The sequence below is a fragment of the Micropterus dolomieu genome, unplaced genomic scaffold, assembly GCF_021292245.1.
Source record: "Micropterus dolomieu isolate WLL.071019.BEF.003 ecotype Adirondacks unplaced genomic scaffold, ASM2129224v1 contig_13216, whole genome shotgun sequence".
Lineage (NCBI taxonomy): Eukaryota > Metazoa > Chordata > Actinopteri > Centrarchiformes > Centrarchidae > Micropterus > Micropterus dolomieu.
This window is the reverse complement of record NW_025742202.1, coordinates 1-22,727: the sequence shown is the minus strand read 5'-3', so window position 1 is coordinate 22,727 and position 22,727 is coordinate 1. Positions and strand designations below refer to the sequence as shown.

The 22,727-nt window shown below is 40.8% G+C and overlaps 2 protein-coding genes, 1 non-coding gene and 1 pseudogene across 3 annotated transcripts; 2 read left to right on the top strand and 2 right to left on the bottom strand.

Moving 5' to 3' along the window:
• Positions 1 to 210: 210 nt before the first annotated feature.
• LOC123966341 (DEP domain-containing mTOR-interacting protein-like) lies at positions 211 to 5,961 on the bottom strand (the record flags this gene model as incomplete). The annotated part of the gene is given in 3 exon segments (XM_046042523.1): positions 211 to 389; positions 5,248 to 5,340; positions 5,593 to 5,961. Coding segments are annotated over 3 exon segments (286 nt in total), but the record flags the coding sequence as incomplete, so codon positions are not given.
• Positions 5,962 to 7,724: 1,763 nt separating this feature from the next.
• On the top strand, positions 7,725 to 9,363 carry LOC123966342 (annotated as a pseudogene).
• A 1,098-nt stretch (positions 9,364 to 10,461) lies between these two features.
• Positions 10,462 to 10,534, top strand: trnar-acg. Its single transcript has one exon. It is a non-coding gene; the product is annotated as a tRNA-Arg (tRNA).
• Positions 10,535 to 12,342: 1,808 nt separating this feature from the next.
• LOC123966340 (LIM domain-containing protein 1-like) lies at positions 12,343 to 20,629 on the bottom strand (the record flags this gene model as incomplete). The annotated part of the gene is made up of 6 exons (XM_046042522.1): positions 12,343 to 13,955; positions 14,621 to 14,689; positions 16,579 to 16,630; positions 17,556 to 17,686; positions 18,577 to 18,639; positions 20,562 to 20,629. Coding segments are annotated over 6 exons (518 nt in total), but the record flags the coding sequence as incomplete, so codon positions are not given.
• Positions 20,630 to 22,727: the final 2,098 nt, after the last annotated feature.

Here is a 22,727-nt window from a genome sequence, read left to right as displayed (position 1 = left end):
GTCTCTGTTTTCAGTGTCTGGTCAAATGTGAAACAGCTAGTGAGATGCTACATTGGAGCCAAATTGGCTGGGAGACATGAAGGATCATCTATGAAGAAGAACCAAACGTTCCCAGAAAATGCCAAGAAAGAAAAAAAGGAGAGAGAGACTCTCTCTGTTATAGAAAATAGAAAGCAAATGCAAGAATACACCCACACTGCTCAGCCTTACCGTGGTGAATGATACTCTGGTCTAAAAGTTTTTGCATAATTTTGATGGCAGTGTCTCGGTCTGAGGCCTCCTTGTGTTCAATTAGCCAGTCAATGAGCTCCTTGGCCACAAAGCAGTTTGGGTACGTTCGCAGGTGGTGCCGCCGATCCTTGATCACCTTCCCTTCATGGAGCCGCAGCCTGGAGTGCAGCAAACAGGCCGTAGAGGAGGGGGGAAATGATTGAGAATTTATACCTTATATCAACACCAAAGATGCTCTTTCTGAACAGTCTGTAAACGCTAAACCACAATACAGTGCCCATTCAAAATGTCAATAATAGTAACAATTCATCCTGGAAGTAATCTATGTGGGCCTCATATCATAGATTCATCTATAAAATAAATCATCTTGTAGTAGAAAATTTAGCTAGGAATAAGCAGAACATTCATACCAGGTCAACTCTACACTTCTCAAAAACACTTCATCATCATAGTATAACATCAAGTCAGTTAAACGTCAGGGATATCAATCTGTCCACTTAGGAAGCATAAGCGACTATGAATGTGGCCCTTTCCAAAAGTACTTGCTCCTCCCTCCCACTACCTACTTCCACTCCGTTTGTGTGTTCGCTTGGAGGGTCCGCCACATTGAGTGCCAACCAAAACCAGTTAGCACGGAGTGGTAGTGGGTTATGAAACCCTCCACTGCTGAGTGGGCATCGATGCAGGCTTGTCGAAGGTGTGCAACAGCCTTTGCTGCATGATGGAGGAACGTTCTTTAATTTCAGTTCCGTGTGACTACTACTGTAAACATGTAGGTGTTTTAAACACCTAAACTACTGATTGTTCTCTAGTTTTGCGTTTTGCGTTTTGCTTGTGTCTTGTCACTACTGGTAGCACGAGGCAGTACCTTCAGCTCATTCAGGTTGCACAGGTAGTCCAACTCCTCCAGGAGGTCAAATATGCCATCGTGAATGTTATGCTCATCCAGAATGACCGTTTGGCGATGGGTCAGCGATGGTCTGTGGAGGCATATCCTTGGCAGTGTTGGGCTAGTTACTCAGAAATTGTAATATTACTCCTTACAAAAGTAATATTACGTTACTTATTACTGGGTGATAAAAGTAACTAGTTACGTTACTATATTACTTGACATGAATGACAGCGGTGGGGGGGGGGGGTTATTCTAACGAGCACAAATATATGCTCCTCAATACAGCTCCTTAATCAAAAATGATTTTAAATATGCCTAGTAAAAATGTATAATTATCCATATTATTGGTTAATTACGGGAAACACTGCTTTCCCTACCACCGGGAAAGCCGGGAGTGCATAGAGGCACATGAAGGCCATACACACTACTGTGTCACATTATGGATTGCCATGATCAAAGTCACACAAGTTGGATCATCCTATGATTTAATTATTTTATTTAGATTTTTGGTGTGATTTTGAATCCAGCCCTTAGTCGGTTGGTGATTTCGGTTTCCACTGACCATTGCTACATCATTTTGTTCTCAACAAATCTTTACTGCACATAGTATTTTGCATTTTGAAATACTTCATTCATCGAGATCTGATGAGTGATTTAAGTTTTCCTTTACTTTTTTGAGCAGTGTCTGTTCATAAAGTTAGACACAGCAAATCAGTCCTCTAGGACAGAGGTGAATGCATGCTATTCAAATATTGCCGGCTTTTTTTTATAATGTGACTATATTGCAAAATGTCATAACAACCCTCTTGCGCTTCTATAGCTGCACTAGATGCTGCTTTCACGTCATCAAGATGACCTCTTTCTGAACCTAAGTATTGTGAAACAGCCCATCACAGCCTTGCCCAAGCTTCCTGCAGCCAGCTAGTTCCACTACATGCTGAGTCTTTGTGCAGCTGGCTAGCATCACTCCAGATTGGCAATGACATCCCCAGTCCAAGGTTGCCCAGTAAGTACACACACACTGTGCTGTAAATACTTGAGATATGCAAACAAGTTACAGACTTCACTTCCAACCAGGTCCATCAATATCCCCTACTCCTCCTTTGGCTCAGTTTCAGAAGTGATCAGTCTAATCTACCCACAACTCATCTCAAATGGAGCTCAAAGCAAAATCATTCATATTGCCATGTCCTTATACTAAGCTCAGGTGGCAGACTAGTTGCTGTGATAGGTGTACTTACTCTGTTGGTTACTCTATCTAATAGCATTTCTGAAAGTTGTGCTGGATCAAACAATGACAAGCAGGAGTATTTCTGAATGAATGTCTGGCTCGCAGTAGACTATAATGATGCTGAGTCCCAGACTGAAAACATTCACCAAGCCTGACTCTCTCTTGCAGTCTACCATGGTGCAACAAACGGTCTATTCACAACTATGAACTGGTCACTGGACTTACCACAGCAGCTGCATGTTTCTGTGTGCCATGGTATCCATCTTTGTGTCTGTTTTTCAGCCCTGAAGCACATTTACTCTAAGATACGAGCTATCGACATGATGGGACACGAATGTGCGATAAGATAAACAGAAAGTGTACTGTTATCAGTACCAGGAACAATATCACTCATGTGCTATGAGCTTGACACGTGAATAAAAAAAAAAGATCAAACAAAGGTGTGGATTAGGTACACTCTTTGCTTTTATACCAGCAGTGTTTCATATCAGGTCTAATCTTATTTTCGTATATTTTACAGTTCACAAAAAGAAATTGAATGCGACTTTCTCACTCCCTCTTGTCATGTAATTTGGTCTGATTTAGACCAAAGGACAAAGCTAAAGCAGGGAGTCCAGTTAAAACACTGAGGGAGAACTGTAATCATTAAACTGACCGGTGTGTGTTCATACTAGACAATGTAACAAGAATAATAGCCTACAGCCATGCCAGTGGCTATTTGAGAATGTACTTGGCACAGCGGTATGTGGAGCTCAAGGATAACATGCTCACAATGAAAATACAACATGCTGATGCTAAGCAGGCATGTTAGCATGCTAACACTTGCAAATTAGCACTAAATAGTAAGTACATTTACTCATTTTATGCTGACGCTTCTATTTAAAGAGAGAGACTTACAATTGCTATTGCAACTGCTGAGTACAGCTGAGGCTGACAGTAGGAACATTATTGGTTTTGCATACATTTTCACTAGCCTGTGACAAATCTGCGAGGTCACGGTTTATTTGCTCTGGCAGCAAATGACCCGCTCCCCTACCCAATTCAGACAGATTTCCACCCATCCAGTTGGGCAAATCCCAACTGTTTATGTAATATGGGGCAGGTTTGATACAATTACTGTACATCTTTCAGGTATGCTTGTTGTTGCAGTGTGTACCGTTATGACATCATTACATCAACAAGTCAGAATATTTTCATTATCACGATATAATTTTTTAAAATCATATTAAAGTTTATTCTGATATATATCGTGATACGATATGTTACAGCACGCATCTCCTGCCGCTGATGTGTAGCTGTTTCTGTTCAATCTGCTATTGCATGAGTATTAAAAAAAACCTGACTGTATATTTTCTCTAAAAGAATAACAAACTACTGCACTTAAAGCTTCTGCTGACAAGAAAGATGTTTGCCGGCGTACTTCCAACTAACTTTAATTTACCAACAACGCCAAGTCACATGTTTTGTTGCTCATTTTGGTCTGAGCACAGTGATAACGCCCCATTTGCGATTTAAGTCTGGCGATGTCAGGCTATGTGTTACCAAAATATTATTGTTATTATATAATAATAATAATGTCAACCTCATGTTGGCACTAGAGGAAAAGTCAGGGGATCAATGGGAGTCATCCTCTGGGGACCATGAATGTCTGTACAAAATGTCATGGTAATCCATCCAATAGTTGTTCAGACATTTCAGTCCGGACCAAAGTAGGGCGCCGACCGGCAGAACAACATTGCCATCTCTGGAGCCATGCTGCTCATGTGGCTTAAAAAGCTCATAGGCTGACTGCTGTTTGTAGAATAGGCAGAAAGAAAGACATTCATGTCACAATCCTTGAGTCCTTTCCCCCAGAACAGCAGCGTCTCAGAGGCAGAGGAGTCTGGGACAGCTACTGACAGCTGGCAGCCTCAGTATACAGCTGTGCCAGGGACACTGACACACACACACAGAGTACACAATGACAAACAGGAAAACACACACTGGTGCTAAAAGTACACCGAAGAGTTTGTCCAGACACAAACCATTAATCTCTAGAGGTGATGACTATTACTTTTTATGGTTCTTGTGAACAGGACAATGTTACAGCATGGATTTCTTCACAAACAACAAAAGCTCTTACTCAGTTTATCCCACCAAGCTGGAAAACACAATTCAGTGGCACATTTCCTCACAGTTCAGTGGGGGTCTGAAATTCCAGGCATTGATGCCATGCTTTACCCACTGAGTCTCTATTCATGGCTGGTGCGCGTCAGCCAGCGAACGCCACTGGCGTTCTGGGGCCTTTCTTTACATACAGTAGGTCAAAGGGCACAGCATGTCAACAACACTGCCAGCATTTGTGGTATAATCCCCTGATAGGATGAATGGACAGGGCATGATAATGATATGGGGTTAGTAGGTGGATCATTCCCTGTGCAGCTCAAAGGGCACTGCATTACTGGAGCAACAAAAACTACTGACGTGTTCAGTCTCAAACAGGAACCCTAACCTCAAAACAGGATTACTATGCCTTGGGCTAAAATGTGTATGTTACAGTATACAGGTGAGGAGCAGCAATGTGCATGGGGATGGCTGTGCAGGTCTGGACGCCTTTGTTTGGCTTTGCATGCTGCAATGGATCTGAAACAGCCTGTTACAGTTACACAACACCTACTTTTTCGTCATATTCTGGTTTATTATGATCTGCGCCACACAAAACATAAAATACTGAACATGAAAACTAAGAAATATTATTATATTAATAAAGGATTTAGTGATATTCAGGTTTATTCATTCACAGCTGCAAGTTTGGTGCTCAGTTTACAGATTATCCTGACCAAAACGCCACAGTTTCCCTCAATGTCTGGCCAACAGCACACTCGGGGTAGAGACTCGGTAGAGACCGACCTACCTCAGCTGTTCTCCAGTGACGAGCACCTCGGCCAGCCGCTCCAGCTCTGCAGCCTTCTTCTGCATGGTATTCCCGATCCGGTCCATCTCTCTGCTAAGAGGCACAGACCCAGGGTGTTTTTGCTCAGCCACACACAAATTCATCATGCAGGGAAAATGCATCAGTCTTGCATTTTTGTAAAATGAGTAGAAATGCTGTGCAGCAAAATGTGCACCAGTAGCTTTCTAGCTGACAAAAACACAGAAAGGTGGGGACGAATGGACTGAAAAACAAAGGCATGCAAGCATCCACGCGGGGACGATTTCGCAGAGTAAACAATGCACTGACAGCTCGCTTTTTGCTTACCCTTCAAGCACCATTGAGAGCGAAGAGAAGAGCTTATCAATTATTCCTTTGATGAATGAGGAGAGTTACTTCATCCCAGGAAACATGTGCAACAATGCAGGCAGTCACAAGTCACACCCCAGCCTTAGTGTGTCAGCAGCTCCATCAGCAGCGGTCCACTTTGAATTGCTCGAAAACCCTGCACATATATATCTGCACACCCAAACACATACATTAATGCATGCGTGCACGCCGAACTCGCTTTGTGTATTCCTCTACAATGTTTGTAAAAACAGCCGAGTGCTCTTCTTCGCGCTGGGTCGGTCTGTTTGGCACTGACACTGACACACCACACGAGATGAACGCACGTTTTTCACCACGGTACAGCCAGTGCCCATCCACAAAGCCCCCGCATTGGGAGGACTCTGCTGTCGTCACTTGGGGGAGTTAACCGTAGGGGCGGGGTTACAGAGGCGCTCGATTCACACACCGCCCTCTCCTGGAAAGACTTAAAAGACTGGGACACAAATCGAATGAAATTAGATTTATTAAACAAAGAACTCGAGCTTTTCGGAAAAAGATTATGACCTCATTTTTGTTAATAATGATGGTTTTTGGTCTAGCTTTCCACTAAAGGGGATACTTTAGCTCTATAATGTATGTGAGAACGTTTTGCTTTTCTCCTTCCCAGTCCCAATTCACCTTTCCATCCGTTTTGCTCAATATATGAGAGTATTTTTCTCCTAAGTGACTTGGTGGTAAGGTGTGATTGTTATGACGTTTTTTTTTCTTTGCAAAATTACTGAAAATGTGAACAGGATCATTCTGAGTAGCTTTATTAGATTTAGTTTTATTCTTATTATATTTTAGATAAGATTTTTAGTCTTATTATATATAAGTGTGCCAGAACCGATTTCCAAAAGGATGTGTAGTGAGAAAAATGAGATCAGTGAGAGTTCACTTGCATGCATTTATTCTCATTCCAGAAATACAAACATTATATACCCAGTAATAAAATATGATGGGAATAAAATGATATAAAATAGTAATTGTAGCAATACAATATACAAACAAAATAATAATAATAATAATGCCCACATATTGTGTAACTAAAGACTGATGTCATTTCTATCACAACTGCATTGCTTTCTTGACCCAAACATATGTTTAACAGTTCGTTTTCAAACTTCTCTGTTTTAGGTGTTCGGATTCCATGCTTCAGTCTGGACGGCAGGCGTAAACACAGCAAAAGTGCTGTGTTTTAAAACAAAATCCTATTAGTGTGGATGTAGCCCAAGGCATCGAGATTTACATCCGTCAGTTTAACGGGATGCGTGAACTGCCTTCTATGTGAACATACAATTACCCGGAGAGGAATACAGTTCTACGTGCCAGCTCATGCTTTACTTTTAATAGAGAAGAGCACACCTTCAAAAGTCCGGCATGAAGTGGTCAACTTCCAGTGGAGAAAACATAATGCAGGGCCCCATAGGGTGTCCTTCCAGTGGAGAAAATGTGATGCAGGGCCCTCTAGAGTGCCCTTCCAGTAGAAAACACAATGCAGTCCCAAGTAGGTTGCCCTGCATGCTAGAAAATTAGTTATTGATGAGAGAGTGACAGAAAGAACACTTGTTAACTTTTAAGATGCATGGCAAACTAAGCTCAACAGGCTACATACAGACAACTTTCATTTTAGCTTGTTTGTAACAATTTTCTATTAGCTGGCATGCTGTGCTTGTGTAAAACCAAAACCCATGATAAAATATTGGCTTTTTACTCGTGAAGGTTTTATTGCACTTACTTAGAGTAACAAGCGAAACATCTATTTGATCCACTTGATCTGCTCCCTCACCGCGCTCTGCATTTGTGTGTGTGTGCAGATATAAAGAGTCTGATGTACACAGGGTGGGAGAAAGGCTGCTGCATGATTATAAATTAAACAAATAATTTTGGTTTTGTGGAAATTGTTTTTGTTGTTGTTGTTCATAAATCAGATTTGTGTATGCTGGAACACCCAGAAGTTGCTTCTGGGAAGATTGTGGCTGGCGATCTGCCAATTGGTTAGGGTGGGCTTTGAGACTTCCTCATAGGCATCCTGTAACAGGATGTGTATGAGTCACAATCTGGGCAGACTGACTATGACAGAGAAGCTCATCGACCCCTCTCATTGATCTACCAATATGTTCAGGTAATTATTGTTTAAGGTTGATTTAACTGCGTGCTGCATGATCTGTGAATTGCATTCCTCTTTTGAAAATGATATAAATACAACACAAGGTTGTACAACGTATTGAAAGTTTGTAGTCCCCCGTTGCTACACTCAAAGAACATAGAACCGTTAGTACTTTAATGTTAGTCTTTGAAATATTATGTCAGACTGAGATAAGTTCATGTGAAAATTCTTTTTTGTCACTGCAGAGTTTTAAGGAGGAAAAGAGCTTTCATGTTGGTGGGAGCTCTTGTCATGGTCCTTTGTAAATATTGCATACACCACAAAACCATTCACCTCAAAGTAGATGTGAGAAAGGATGAAACAAAGTTACCCAGTAAAAATACCTTCTATGTATACCCATGGCCAAGATGTACAAAAAAAAGGTGTCTGCTGCCAGCATCACAAACTTCAGATCCCTTCCTGATGCCATACAAGACTTTCTCTACTATCGACACTGTCGACATTTTCCCACGCTACTAGACATTCCTGACAAATGTGTGGGAGCCGATGCATCCCGCAAAGTCTTCCTTCTACTGGTCATTAAAAGCGCCCCTGTAAACTACAACCGCCGAGAGGTGCTGCGCAAAACCTGGGCTAAAGAGAGGTTACACAGTGGTGTGTGGATCAGGAGGATCTTCCTGTTAGGAACAATGGATGCTGGTTTTGAGAAAGAGCGACTGAACAAACTCCAAGAGCAGGAGCAACGCAAGTACAAAGACATTCTCCAATGGGACTTCTGTGACACATTCTACAACCTCACCTTGAAGCAGATACTCTTCTTAGAATGGATGGAAAGAAACTGTCCAAACACTCGCTTCCTGCTAAATGGTGATGATGATGTGTTTGCCAACACAGACAACATGGTTGAGTATCTCCAAAGCCTCAAGGACAATGATGGCAAGAGGCACCTCTTTACTGGCCATCTGATCCAGAATGTGGGGCCTATTAGATTACCATCAAGCAAGTATTTTATTCCAGTTCAGGTGCAGGAGTCAGACTCATATGCCCCCTACTGTGGTGGTGGGGGGTTCCTCTTGTCTGGCTATACAGCTTTGGTCATATACAATATGTCGCAGTCCATTATCATTTTTCCCATTGATGATGTTTACATGGGAATGTGCCTGGCCAAAGCAGGACTTAGACCTGATTCCCATTTTGGTGTGAAGACAGCAGGACTGCACATTCCCTCCTACAAAGTCGATGAACATGATCCTTGCTATTATAAAGGAGTTCTACTTGTTCACAGATTCCTTTCAGCTCAAATTTATCTTATGTGGCACAGAATACATGACCCTGATCTGAAATGCTTTAACAGTACCAAATACTAACTTAGAGCTTGTTGACACTAACATACACTCACTGGCCACTTTATTAGCTCTTGTTCAGTCTAATGCAATTCACAACAACAGGTCTGCTATAAATTCTATATTCACAAAGCTGGCTGCATTATGCATTATATTGAGAGATGTTTGCACGATATTGCCACCTTCATGTATGTTAACTGGATGGACAAAATGTTATAAACACCGATAATGCTTCAGATTACACATTACAGTATTATGGAATATCAATAAAATACTCACTGGGCACCTATGTATTTTAAAATTGTGATACATTTACTTTGGGAAATGACATTCTAATTATTATTTTTATCAATATTAAATACATTTTGTTGCTTTGGAACAAAACATTTGGTTAAGCCTGCAAAGGAGGGTATACCCTTATACCTTCACCTTTATATGTATTTTTATCATGTTTTTAAAATGATTAAAAAAAATACAGGGAACAATAAGGTAGTTTGGGGTGATATGTAAGATCAAAACTGCTGTTTTAAGTTCAGCTTTTATGTGGAGTGTAGGCTAGTTCATTCAGAAACAAACTTTGTTTATTGAGCAACATATAGTAGGCCTATAAAGAATAGCATGTAAAGCTATTCACAACTCACAATATTTATCAGTTTTCTCTGTTTTAACCACCTTGTATGTAAAGCATGCTCAAGTGATTCAAGCTGAAGTAATTTACATTACTTTTTAGTAATGCAGTGCCATCAAGACAACCCACTGAACATGAGAGAAATCTCCCTTATTGCCATAGCGTTTGGTGGATATCAAGGTCCGACCGCGACATCTGCTGGCTAATAAGGGCATTGCGGGAAATCTTTTTTGTTTAGTTTTTAGATCATAGATTTGAGAATGCCACATTATCTAATAATACATAACAGTCAACAGGTTGTGGCAGAAACATAACACGACCCACGATTCAGAAATCGTAGAAATCGTTTAAGTTAGTCGTTAGGCTACTAGCAAGAGCGTAGACTTTGGCAGAGACGATCCATACCAATGTCCAGCGACGACTGAACTGTCCCTACCAATAATTTTGATTAAAACAATTAACGTTACATATAACCACTGTTGTCCGTCAGCGTCTAGTTATGTTTATTTGGTAGACACACGGTTGACATGGCTTGTTCTTTAACATTCCCACGAATCCAATGTTTTCTTTGTTTTGTTTTAAGATAATGTCCTCTCCCTTCATGCGCCTCACAGTGGTTTGGTCCGCTGCTTGACTTACTGACCCTTTTCAGCCCCTCAGCTGCTTTATTGCTGAAGTCTCATCGTTCCCATCAACAATAACAGCTTCATTTTAACAAGAACATATGACTTATAAACTCCTTACTCGGGCCAGTGGCGCAATGGATAACGCGTCTGACTACGGATCAGAAGATTCTAGGTTCGACTCCTGGCTGGCTCGAAATTTTCATATTTGAAAAAAATATTTGTGAGAAACTTTTGACTGAAAAATGTTCCAGCCATCTAGCACTAAGAACCGAAACGGAAACTCACAGAAACAAGCGATCATTATTATACACAGGCTGAGAGTTTGATACGCGTCTGATTGCGGATCACAAGATTGGCGGTTCGACTCCAGCTTAGGGCTGTACTCCATCGAAGTAAGTAAACTGTGTTTAAGTGTTTTGTTTTCTTTATAAATAGTCGTACACGATATATTTCCATCGGTCGATTTTGTTGTTCAGTGTAACATTACATCAAATGGCCTTAGAATGCCTACAGTGTCACTTTGGACAACATGACTGTCCACTACTGCAGCAGGGACTACTGTCTGAATGCAGGCCTATAATGCATGAATTACACTGTGGACCCGTTAATCAAATAATGCATCAATGTTAATAAATATTAAGCAGATGTACTTGTAAAAGTAACACTATATATATATATATATATATATATATATATATATATATATAGAATTGTCTTCAAAGAAAGCAAGACATCACGGTTTGTAGTGTAGAAATCGATATTTACAGTTACTTTTAAAAAAAACATAGGCCTATATATGATTCGTGCTTTTAATCTCTGGGTTGCGATGGATAACCAACTTTTTCCCCCCAGACTTTTAAGAACATTAATTTCAACCATGTTCTGTTGATCTAGGGCTAAGAGCCGGAGGACAAACAAGCTATGAATACAACTAAGTTACTACTTCTCTATTTTACTCTCAGGTCAATATCATAGTTATAGTACACATATGACTCTAAACACTCCCACCTAAATGTTATATTAATAGCTATATAGTATAATAGCAACTATGTAATATATAATTAGACTTTGAACATTGTCCAAATATGTCTTACTTTAATTTGGTGCTCCCTCCTGCCACCTTGTTCTTGTCAGTGACCGTGAAAGTCAATCACGTTTCCCTCTGCAACCACAAATCTACCAGGATTTGCATGCAGTGGCCAATCAGCACTCCTATTGCTACCAAGATTTCACCAAGAATTGACCAATCCCTGTGCCAAAGAGAATTGCATGAAATAATAGATATGGGAGATTCTGAAGCAGGGAATCACCAGACGCACCCCCCCCAGGACCTGGGGAGCTTCCTGCAGCTATTCTCAAAAGGACCAACTCTGCATTCTGGCAATTTAACTGAGCCTCACCTTTTCATCCTGCCACCAAACACTGCTGGGGAGGCAAAGCTCAAGTAGAGACCGCAAACTCCAAACAGGCCATCTCTCCGGCCCCAACTCCACATCACACACTTGACTGTGTCCTTTAAGGGCTGCACAATACATATTCCTTGTTTTCATCTATATTGTGGTTTCAGCTGCACACTTGAAATTACATCAGGAAGACATGGGTTTAATTTAAGTTTGTTTTCATTGTTCATGTTTAGGTTAGTACTTCATCAGAGGCAGAGGTTATGAGCAAACACACTTAGAAAGTTGCAAAAATGTGGGCTATCGACCAAATTCTGCAAAATATGCACTGTGTGTTGCACAGCAATCTACAGGGCAGTGCTGAGGACGACAGTCTGCATGCCTGCAGTGCCACATTGGACATGACTGTTCAGGGCTGAATGGAAATGGAATGTATTAATGCATGAATTATACTGTAAACACATTGATCAAATAATGCATCAGTGTTGTCAAAGTACCACTAAATAGATATCGGTCTTCACTGAAAGTAAGATATATGGATTTACTAACAAATTCAGGTGTTTCTACTGTAAAAAAGGGTCAAATTAAAATAGAAAGTTAGCCCATTGCAATGCATTTATTAAATATTTTCTTTACAGCAATCATACAACACACGTATATGTTTGCTCTTCATTGTAACTACAATTGGCTATGAAATAAGGACCTGAAATGACAAGCAACAAGTATTAAGTTAGTAAACTCAAGACATGAATAATATAATAATATAATAAGGATGGCAAAGTAGGCAATCAAAACAGTACTTCCCATTGCAGATCAGATTAGTATTTAAGAGGTTTTGCGCAAAGAATTTAACACAAATAAAGGAATATAGTCCTACAATATATATCTTTTTTTAAATATACAATGTTTGTAACAAAATACATAGATGTCCAGGCCTAATACCAACATCTTCATCGGTAAATAGAGAGTTTGCAAATCTGTCTGTCTGCTTGGAGCAGACTGCATGTGACAAATATTGGCGTATTGGTTTATTTACTACAGAACAGTATAACCTTGAAAAGTACAAAATAAGCATTCTTACTGAAATTTAAGCAAGACAGAAATGTCATAAAAATGTTTACATGGCTGTGAATTGGTAAGGACACAAAGGTGTAGCAACATCAAGGACAATGGCATTATTTAACATTTCTATGGAATGGTTGTGTATAAAAATGATTGTTTGATCTAATTTATTGCATAATGGAATTTGTATATGGAAAAATACCAACACTCAAGGCTCTGGTTATCGCTATTAAAACAAACCCTTTCTATAAAGTGGTAACTGGTTAACAAATTGAAAAGAGAATGATTTATTGTTATGCTATGACTTTTTAAAATAATGTTCAAATAATGTTACTTTCTATGTATTACTCATATGTAAATACATACAAACTGATATTATTGCATGTAGAAACGTATGGTGGAGGCACTATAGGCATCCAGACTATCACATGATTAAACCAATTATTTCCATTAATATCTTAGTTAATGAGCCAGCAGATGATCCTTTCTCTCCGACTGAAACATTAGGTAGCTGTGATTTGTCTCACATTCAACAGTGGACTTAATTATATTTTGTGTAAATGATTATCATTATTAGAACCTTCAGGCAGATGATTTATGAATCAATCTTGAAATTAAATTCAGAGCTGAAGTGCAAACGTGAAGTTGAAGGTACACCATATCTAAAACAAGTTGACTATCAGATATTTACACAGCCAACACAACTGATATTTACATAAAAAACAACAACATGGCAACACCTGCCAAGTATGTATGCAGAAGATAGAACATAATGCTTCACTGCATTCAAAGTAAGGTTTTGGTGGACTTCATTATGGGGTCAAAACCTCATGAGGCATAATGGAAACTTCATTAACATTCCTGTGAAAATACATATCAAACCACAAGTATGACCTGATGCATTGCATGAATCAATCCTCTACAACAAGAATTGTACATCGCCACCACTGCTGTCTGACACTCTTGTGGCAACTCCTCTGTAAATCCACCAGGTGTCTCACTCCACCTACAGAGGCATTAGTAGGAGGAGGCGCCGCTGGAAGAGGAGCAGCCCAGCTCGATGTTCTTCAGGTGGCAGGAGTGGCAGAGAAGGTGGCCGTTCAGAGGGTAGCAGCGGTGACCCTCCTCGTCGTTGAGCTCCATCTTACATTCCTGAATATCACAAAGGAGGAACCACGGATGAGACGCCTCCACTGAAAGGTTACTTGAGTTTGGATAGAAGAACTGAGGAGAATTTGTGTGATTTCTGACCTCATTTCCAACCACTAAAAGATTGGACAGCAATAACTGCCTCAGAGGTGTTGTGTTTACAAAAGGACTGAAACTGCTCATTATTAGCAAATCTCAAATCTGTGCATACAGAGAAAAAAACATGGATTCTTTATCTGTGTTATGGCTTACAGTGTTTACAAAGACAATATCCTAATGTCAAGATGCTCCTCTCTGAGCTACTACTATGATTAACAAAAAACGACTGGAAGGATGCAGCCACTCAACAGTTAAACACTACTAACAGGGAGCTGCTCTTCACAGCCCACTGATTTTTATTCGTGAAAACAGAGCAGCTGTCAATCAGCCTTTGGCAAAAAAAAGAAGAGGCACTTGAGTAAAATGATGAGATAGGGATGATGAGGTGTTGCATACCTGCTCTCCAAAGCAGTATGTAATTAGCGCAGAGACTGTAATTAAGATTGGGGATCTACTCATTATGATTTCTCTTAACGAGCCATTCAGAGGGTCCCTGGCTCAGAGCCATTAAACATGCATATTTCATTTTCCAGTTTTGTAACAGAGAAATGTGACGAGTTTTAACCCACCTCACAGTGATAGCATTCCACGTGATAGTCCTTGTCCATGGATACAACACGAACGGTTTCGTCAGACCCCTGGAAAGAAATTCAGACAGACAAACGCAGCTGAAACCAATCTCGCCAAAAGACACTCCTCCATCTTATTCTGTTCAGTCTGACAAAAGCTTCAAAAGGTCGATAAAAAGTGTGCGCACACTGTCAGCCAAGAGATGAAATGTCTGTACTTTAAAGTACTTCTCTGCATCACAACCTTGGAGCTTACGGGTTTGTCAACGGCCCTTTTACTATCAGTGGAGTTCCATTATAGTTTCTGAATTTACTTTTCAACAAGTCACACTCAAAATAGGACTTAGAAATCACATTAGCAAAAATATATATAGAAACAAAATATGGCTGCAAGGAGCCAAAGATTGTAGGAAATCATTTGCAAATCTGTCCAAAGATCCTATATCTCAGATTGTGTGTGATGTTTGTCCTCCTGATTATTCATGTCAAGTGTTATTCATACAGTTTAAGCCTGAGAGGGAACTGCCCTTAACATCCATCCAGCAGCTTACATAAATGCACAAGACAGACATAACCCCCTTCCCCAAGAGACACACACACACACACTCTACCTCTCCTCTAAATACTGGCCTCAATGCTTACTCAAAGGGGAGGGCACGGGACATTCCAGCAAAGTCAAGTCTAAGTTTGGACATTTCTTTGCTTTTGCCAGCATGTCCTGCCTGTGTGAACTTCTCCCTACTATCATTCTGCTTTCTTCCTTAACAAAACATCAAATCAAAGCCCAGAGATATTAGGCCTCACATAGTTTTGACCTGTAGTCTACTGGGAATATGGCTGTATTGAAGTACTTGCTACTTGTATGCCAAGTTCTATGTTTGGGTCATAACTGAGTTAACATGAGCACATAAGGACTCGTCACCTGCTGGGCTCCTACTGATTAAAAGGTGGACAACCTCTAGATTTACTGTTATGAAGCTGATCACTCACACCATGCTGGAATTCATGTGACACTCCCTCTACAGTGACATTTGTCTTTGTGGCTTTGAAGGTGCTAAAAGACTACAACTGATATCGTATAAGTCACCACTAAATATTCCCCAGAGTCAGGTTAAAAAAAATCCAAGAATTAATGCTCATATTGTTATGTACATCTACATTTCAGCCAGCCAAGGAAATTAGGAGACCTGGCATTCATCTCCCAAACATAAAACCTATGCCTTAGTCAACAGCCACTCCTGAGTGTATTTAAAGTTGATACTGGAATGTCACAGTGAGTTATCACAGTGACTTGTAAACTAAGAAGTAAGGCATTTGTGGCTGGGGTAACAGGACTTGCTATATAATGCAGTGACATTAAAACTGTCAACATTCCTTTTAATTAACACAGGGGTTCCCTGTGGAACTGGTGAAGGTGCTGACCATGAACCGCAACGCCCAGTTTAAATCCAACCCTTTGTTGCATTAATTCCACATCTTTCTCTCCCCTGACTTCCCGCCTTTTCTCTACTATCAACTCACTGATAAAAACATAACGTTCCCAAAACATATATGTTGTCAACATACATACTGCTCATGTAACATGACACCAGAACCACCATAACAAAACAAAACACACAACATACACGTGGTATTATACTGATTATCAAAGCATTACTTCAAATCAGTAGGGTAAGACAAGATATCCAACTAGGTATTCAAAATCCTATGTTAAAAACTTCATACCAGTGAGTTAAATGGTTTTAGTTTTTCTTTAGAACAAAACCTGAATCTTCGACATTTTAAATAAATGTAAAACTTTAAGATCTCAACCTTTTTTAAAACTTATTATTGATTGAGACAAGTGTACCACAATACCTTGATATGAGAATTTTGTCAAAATATAATAATACAGAGAGACAGCATATGAAAATATTTTATCATGACCCAGTCCTGAATGAAGGCGAGTGTTAGCTTACCTCTGAGGGCAAGATGGGCTGGTTACAGGCTGCACATTTAGGCGCCAGGACCCTGAGAGGGTTAGATGCATAGAGAAACAAGTTTTTATAGATTTGTTTGAACTGCACTCAAATAAGTGAACTTGAGTAACTTGAATTCACTTTATCCAAAGACTATAAAGGTCACAGTTCATATTTGGTGTCACTCTCGCAACAGGAGCCTCCCCCCTCTCCCTCCCGACTCTGACTAGATTAAAGATCCTGATCCAACCAAGGAGATGCCAGGTTTGCAGATGTGCTGGCTTTGCCTCACACATATGAATCCCCAGATCCAAAAAGGAGTAGAAAAGCAAAAAGCAAAAAGAAATCTTTATTTCCACACACACATGGCTGGCACCTGGATGTCTGAGGGAATAACAAAGGGGCCTCTCACTGTGGATGGGCATGACCGCTAAAAGTCAAGCACATACTGTATACACAATAAGGTTTGTCTGATTTAATCGAGAACATGTGGGGGCTGCCAGATGGTGATCGGCCATGTGCCTGGCTATGCTGTACATGCTGTGCTAGTAAGAAGAAGAAAGGCTGTAACTGTTGAGGTACTACAGGTGCTACTGTTGATAACTTTAGCTGCAGTATCAATTTTTCTCACACACAGAAAAACTTGATTTTTCCTTCAAATGTTAAGACGCTCTGTAGGAACCAACGGCCATGCGCCACTCCTCACACCTCTGACTGGACAGTGATCTTTTCCACCTCCCTCTCCTTTCATCCCTAACTACACTTCTCATGTGTCTGCCACACGTGGCAGAGAGAAACCCAGTTAGCCCTTCTCAACCAGATCCTGCAGTAACAAGGGAAAGTCAAGGACCTGTGCTGTCATTTAACTTGGAATATGACACCTAGACATTTTTTCCATTGTCACGCTAAACTAACACAGATAAATCGAGGTCATGCGCTCGTGTTCCTTTGAAATACTATATAACAAGAACACTTACCTGTGGTAGTCTTTGAGACAGTAGATCTTATTTTCAGTGTCCACAGTGAAGGGCACTCCATCAAGGCTCTCATTACAGATGACACAGCGGAAACAGCCGGGGTGGTACGACTTCCCGAGGGCCTGCAGGATCTATAAAGAGAGAAATGAGTGAAGAAAATCAGGACATCAATACACTATTTCATTCTGCTACTGGCGTTTTATATTTCCTTACTATTTGTATCCAACACAGTTAATATAGTCATTGTTCTTTAAATATCTTTGCCTTTTGATTAGATTCACTTGTAATGATTCCTGTGGCTATAGTGGGTCGTGAAAGCAGCTAGGAATAAGACAAAGCAGAGAATAAGCCCACTTAGAAACTCAGGATCATTTAACAAGTAATCACGCCTATTAAATGAAGCTTAAAGAAAAATGCTGCAATTAAATAAACATACTATGTGTTTTCTGGCATATTTAAGACAGAGGCAGATGACATTTTGTATGTTACATACAGAAACATAACACACACATACAGTCTGAACAGATGTCTGCTACATACATATACAGCACGTTTAATATGCAGATGTGAAGATAAGGCAGCACAATAAAAACAGAGACATGTACTCCATCTCTGTCTGCTGGATGGAGAACATGTGAGGACTCATGTCTAGAAAAATCCTACATATGATGCGACACTTCCTGACTTCATCATATGGCTTTGTGTGTGTGTGTTTTGTTTTTACCCCAGAGACTGTGTGTGTCTGAGAGAGAGAGAGAGAGAGAGAGAGAGAGAGAGAGAGAGAGAGAGAGAGAGAGAGAGAGAGAGAGAGAGAGAGAGAGAGAGAGAGAGAGAGAGAGAGAGATGCACATGTGGAGCCAATGCTGTCTCCTGAGTCTTTATCCAGATGTGCCCACAGAAAGCTCAATTAGGATGAAGTAACTCTCAAGTTTCTGCTGAGATCACCTGGCTCTGACTCACACACACAAACACAGACAAAACTCACAAAAGTACACACAGCTGGAAAGTAACAGACACTCACCATGTCCATGATCAGATGTCCACATGCATTGCACTTGTCTGCAGACTGCTGGAAACCAGAGTACTTCAACAGACAGAAAAAAAAAGACGACAGTGATGTCATTGGAATTTGGTTATTTAATGGATGACTGAATTCACTGACCCACCATTTCAGACTGAACGCTAAGCAACTCCACAATAGGCATTTTTGGACCTGAGGAATTCATAGTTTTATGACCGGTTGGAGGATCTCTCCCCCTTTTTAGTGTGTTTGCACTGCAAGAACTGGGAACGATCGTAGTTTCCCTGTTTTGAGGGACTTTTTTAGCTTTCTACTTCAGAGTAGGTTTTCTTCCAGGACAAGAGTAATGATGTAAGTGTACGGTGATTGGTCGAACACATGAGCTAGTGCCCGCCACACAATGCCGTTTTTAAAAACCTCCGTAGAACGTTAGCCATGTAAACAACAGATCGTAATGGTAGCCTTAGAGGCTTAATTCAACTCAATTCTTAATTGAGCGTATATGCTAAGGGGAGAAAATAACTAACTGGTGATATGGAATAATATCACAATATTTCAGGGTATTTCTGTGATAATGGTGTTCTTAATGATATGACAAATACTAAAAAAATTTAGGTTAACAACTCGCAACAGCTGTTGACCTCTCCTTGCAGGATTTTTGACTCTCCTCAAACTCAACAAGGTGTTTCTGCTTGAGGTGGTGAAATAAGTGTTTTATTGCCCTCTTTTGTTGTAATGGTACCGTTACATCATTTCTTGCAGGCTAAAATCAACACTTTTACATAATATTGATGGTACACAGGATAGTAACATGAGTCGCATTAGCTGGTGAAGTAATATGTAAAGCCATAATATTACAACTATAATATATTGCACCAGATAATGTTAGCAACTACATCCCGACCCAATACATTCACATAAGAAGCAGAATAGTGGCTGTTGCAAGCAACTGAGAAAACAGGTGTGTGCTTAATTTCTAAGTGAGGTTACAGCCTATTGACAAAAAGGAAGTAAAAAAGTGATTTATTAATAATCACTTTCTTTTTGTGAGATTAGGTAACTGATACAGTATTTGAATCAATCAGCTCAGCTTTATTATGTGTTATTCTGTATGAACAGTGTGAGTGAGGAGAGGCCACACTAACAGGGTTGGCAGAGGAGCAGATTTAATTAACAGAACATAGAGGGAGCATGGCCAGAGCAAATTTAATTCGGTATAAATTAAGATTTTAATTGAGCAACTTCAAGCTTTTGGTGAAAAGAGATATAGATGAGTTTTTATACAGAGAGGGCTCCATGGGTAAACACACACAGAGCCACTGACAGTGTGAATACAAGGATGAGTTGGGCAATACTTGCAGCAACCCTAAACTTAACCCCCCAAAAACCCACATTAAAAAACAGCATGTAAACTGGCAACAAATATGACAAACGGCAAATTTCACCAACCAGTTTCAATTGATTTTTAATGGACATCCTATGATGATGCGTACTGAAAGTTTTCCATTTTTGCAAAGTATACACAGTCATTCTGCACTGGTGTGAATGGCCTGACCGCTCTCCACCCTATAAACCCTAGCAAAGCAGCTTCTCCAGTTACTGACCTCCTTTCAGTCCCACCCAAGGGAGGAAACTGATATGAATCTGCTGCATTGGATGCTAAAAACTGGGCCACAAGGTCAAAGTCTCCAGCTGATATTTTGCATTTAAGTGAAAGGCTGACAGATTATTGGTTGCATTTAAGTGTGTAAGATATATGGATGAATGGTGATTTAAGGAAAAGGGGATAACCTTGATTAACCAATTAACCAATCTTAAATACAGAAAGATCTGGAAGCCTTGAGACAATGGACAATGGTGTGAAAGTGAATACAATTCAGTATGAGAAAGGTATCTCAACCTATTTTTGAAGTCAAAATAAAGGTTACAAGACCACATACCTCAGTTGAGGTAAACTAGACATTGATTGTGAATTGACTACTCACCAGAAAGTCCTCTTCACAGAAAACCTTCCCTCCAACATAGTAGAACGCCTTCCCTCTCAGCCTTCGACCTGCATACACAGATAGAAAAGTCAATTTGTATCATTTCATTCTCAAAAACTGCCTCTTAAAAGAAAAAAAGTGTGTTTATTATTGAAATACAATAAGTATATCAAAGCAGACAAGAAAAGGTGAGTTAATGACAGAATGTTAAAATGTCTCTGTGGAAAATCTTGCAAAGCCGTGAGCCTGGTCTCAGAAAATAGTTACAGCCCTAACGCATAAAGACCGTGGTGATTAATTACACCCATTTGAAGGTAATGGACCCTCTTGCAATATTCATTATATCCTGCTGCATCCCAGGCAGATAAATCAAACTAACGGATCTATGGTGTGCTGGTGTCTTAATATAATATTGCTGAGACACCAAGCAGTGCTGCACTAAGGAAAGGGAACACATCTGGATCAAACGCATGTGGGGTAAATGCTGATCAAATCCAATTATTAGACAGGTGCAACAGATTAAACGCTGTTCTATTAGATGTCATGGCCAAGACATATACCGACCTGCTGTTCTTCTTCTCTGTTCATTTCTGGTGTCTTTCCACACTTTACGCGTGCTTCCTGTTTGCCTGTGTGCTTTAATAGTTCTGTGGTATGGAAACTGGCCACTTATAGCAGAGCGCGCGCACACACACACACACACACACCCCCCTCTATGCTCACTTCACATAGCTATTCTTGCCCAGGTCCCACAGGAAGAGGGAACATTCCTCACATTTTCTGAGTGGGGAGGTGAGGGAGGGGACAGCACAGAGAGAGGAGAGGTTAACCTTGGTGAACAGGAGCCTTCTTTATCTCCCATGCTTCATCTCATACTTTTGCCTGATTACTTGTATCCGGAGAGTCTCACACAGTCATTTAGCCACTAAGAATTGCAAAGTTTCATTCTTAAGACAGAGAAGGAATGCAGTCATAGTAATAACCCAGGTACATGACATTTTTATTACAGGGATTCATTTCTGGAGGACATGGACAACAAATGAACAACTAGTCAGCACTGAAAGAAAATATATTTTGATATAGTAGCGTTGTTGGGTAATATTACAGTAGTGACAGTGAGATATTATATTGGCCACCTTTTTGCCCTGCTCTTTGTATGGTGGTAGCTATTCCTTTAATATACCTGGCAATATTAGGCCATTAAGGACAATGCTGCAAATAACGGATGAAGCTAATTACATACATACATACATCCATCCATCCATCCATCCATCCATCCGAGGATCTCATCTCGGTACCTAATGGCAGTCAGGCTACCTCTGGCGAGCACATGGAGGGCTGTGCGGCCCCCCAAAGAAATTCCACCCCACACCATTACTGACCCACCGCCAAACCGGTCATGCTGGAGGATGTTGCAGGCAGCAGAACGTTCTCCATGGCGTCTCCAGACTCTGTCACGTCTGTCACATGTGCTCAGTGTGAATCTGCTTTCATCTGTGAAGAGCACAGGGCGCCAGTGGCGAATTTGCCAATCTTGGTGTTCTCTGGCAAATGCCAAACGTCCTGCACAGTGTTGGGCTGTAAGCACAACCCCCACCTGTGGACGTCGGGCCCTCATACCACCCCCATGGAGTCTGTTTCTGACCGTTTGAGCAGACACATGCACATTTGTGGCCTGCTGGAGGTCATTTTGCAGGGCTCTGGCAGTGCTCCTCCTGCTCCTCCTTGCACAAAGGCGGAGGTAGCGGTCCTGCTGCTGGGTTGTTGCCCTCTTACGGCCTCCTCCACGTCTCCTGATGTACTGGCCTGTCTCCTGGTAGCGCCTCCATGCTCTGGACACTACGCTGACAGACACAGCAAACCTTCTTGCCACAGCTTGCATTGATGTGCCATCCTGGATGAGCTGCACTACCTGAGCCACTTGTGTGGGTTGTAGACTCCGTCTCATGCTACCACTAGAGTGAAAGCACCGCCGGCATTCAAAAGTGACCAAAACATCAGCCAGGAAGCATAGGAACTGAGAAGTGGTCTGTGGTCACCACCTGCAGAACCACTCCTTTATTGGGGGTGTCTATTCCATTTGCACAACAGCATGTGAAATTGATTGTCAATCAGTGTTGCTTCCTAAGTGGACAGTTTGATTTCACAGGAGTGTGATTGACTTGG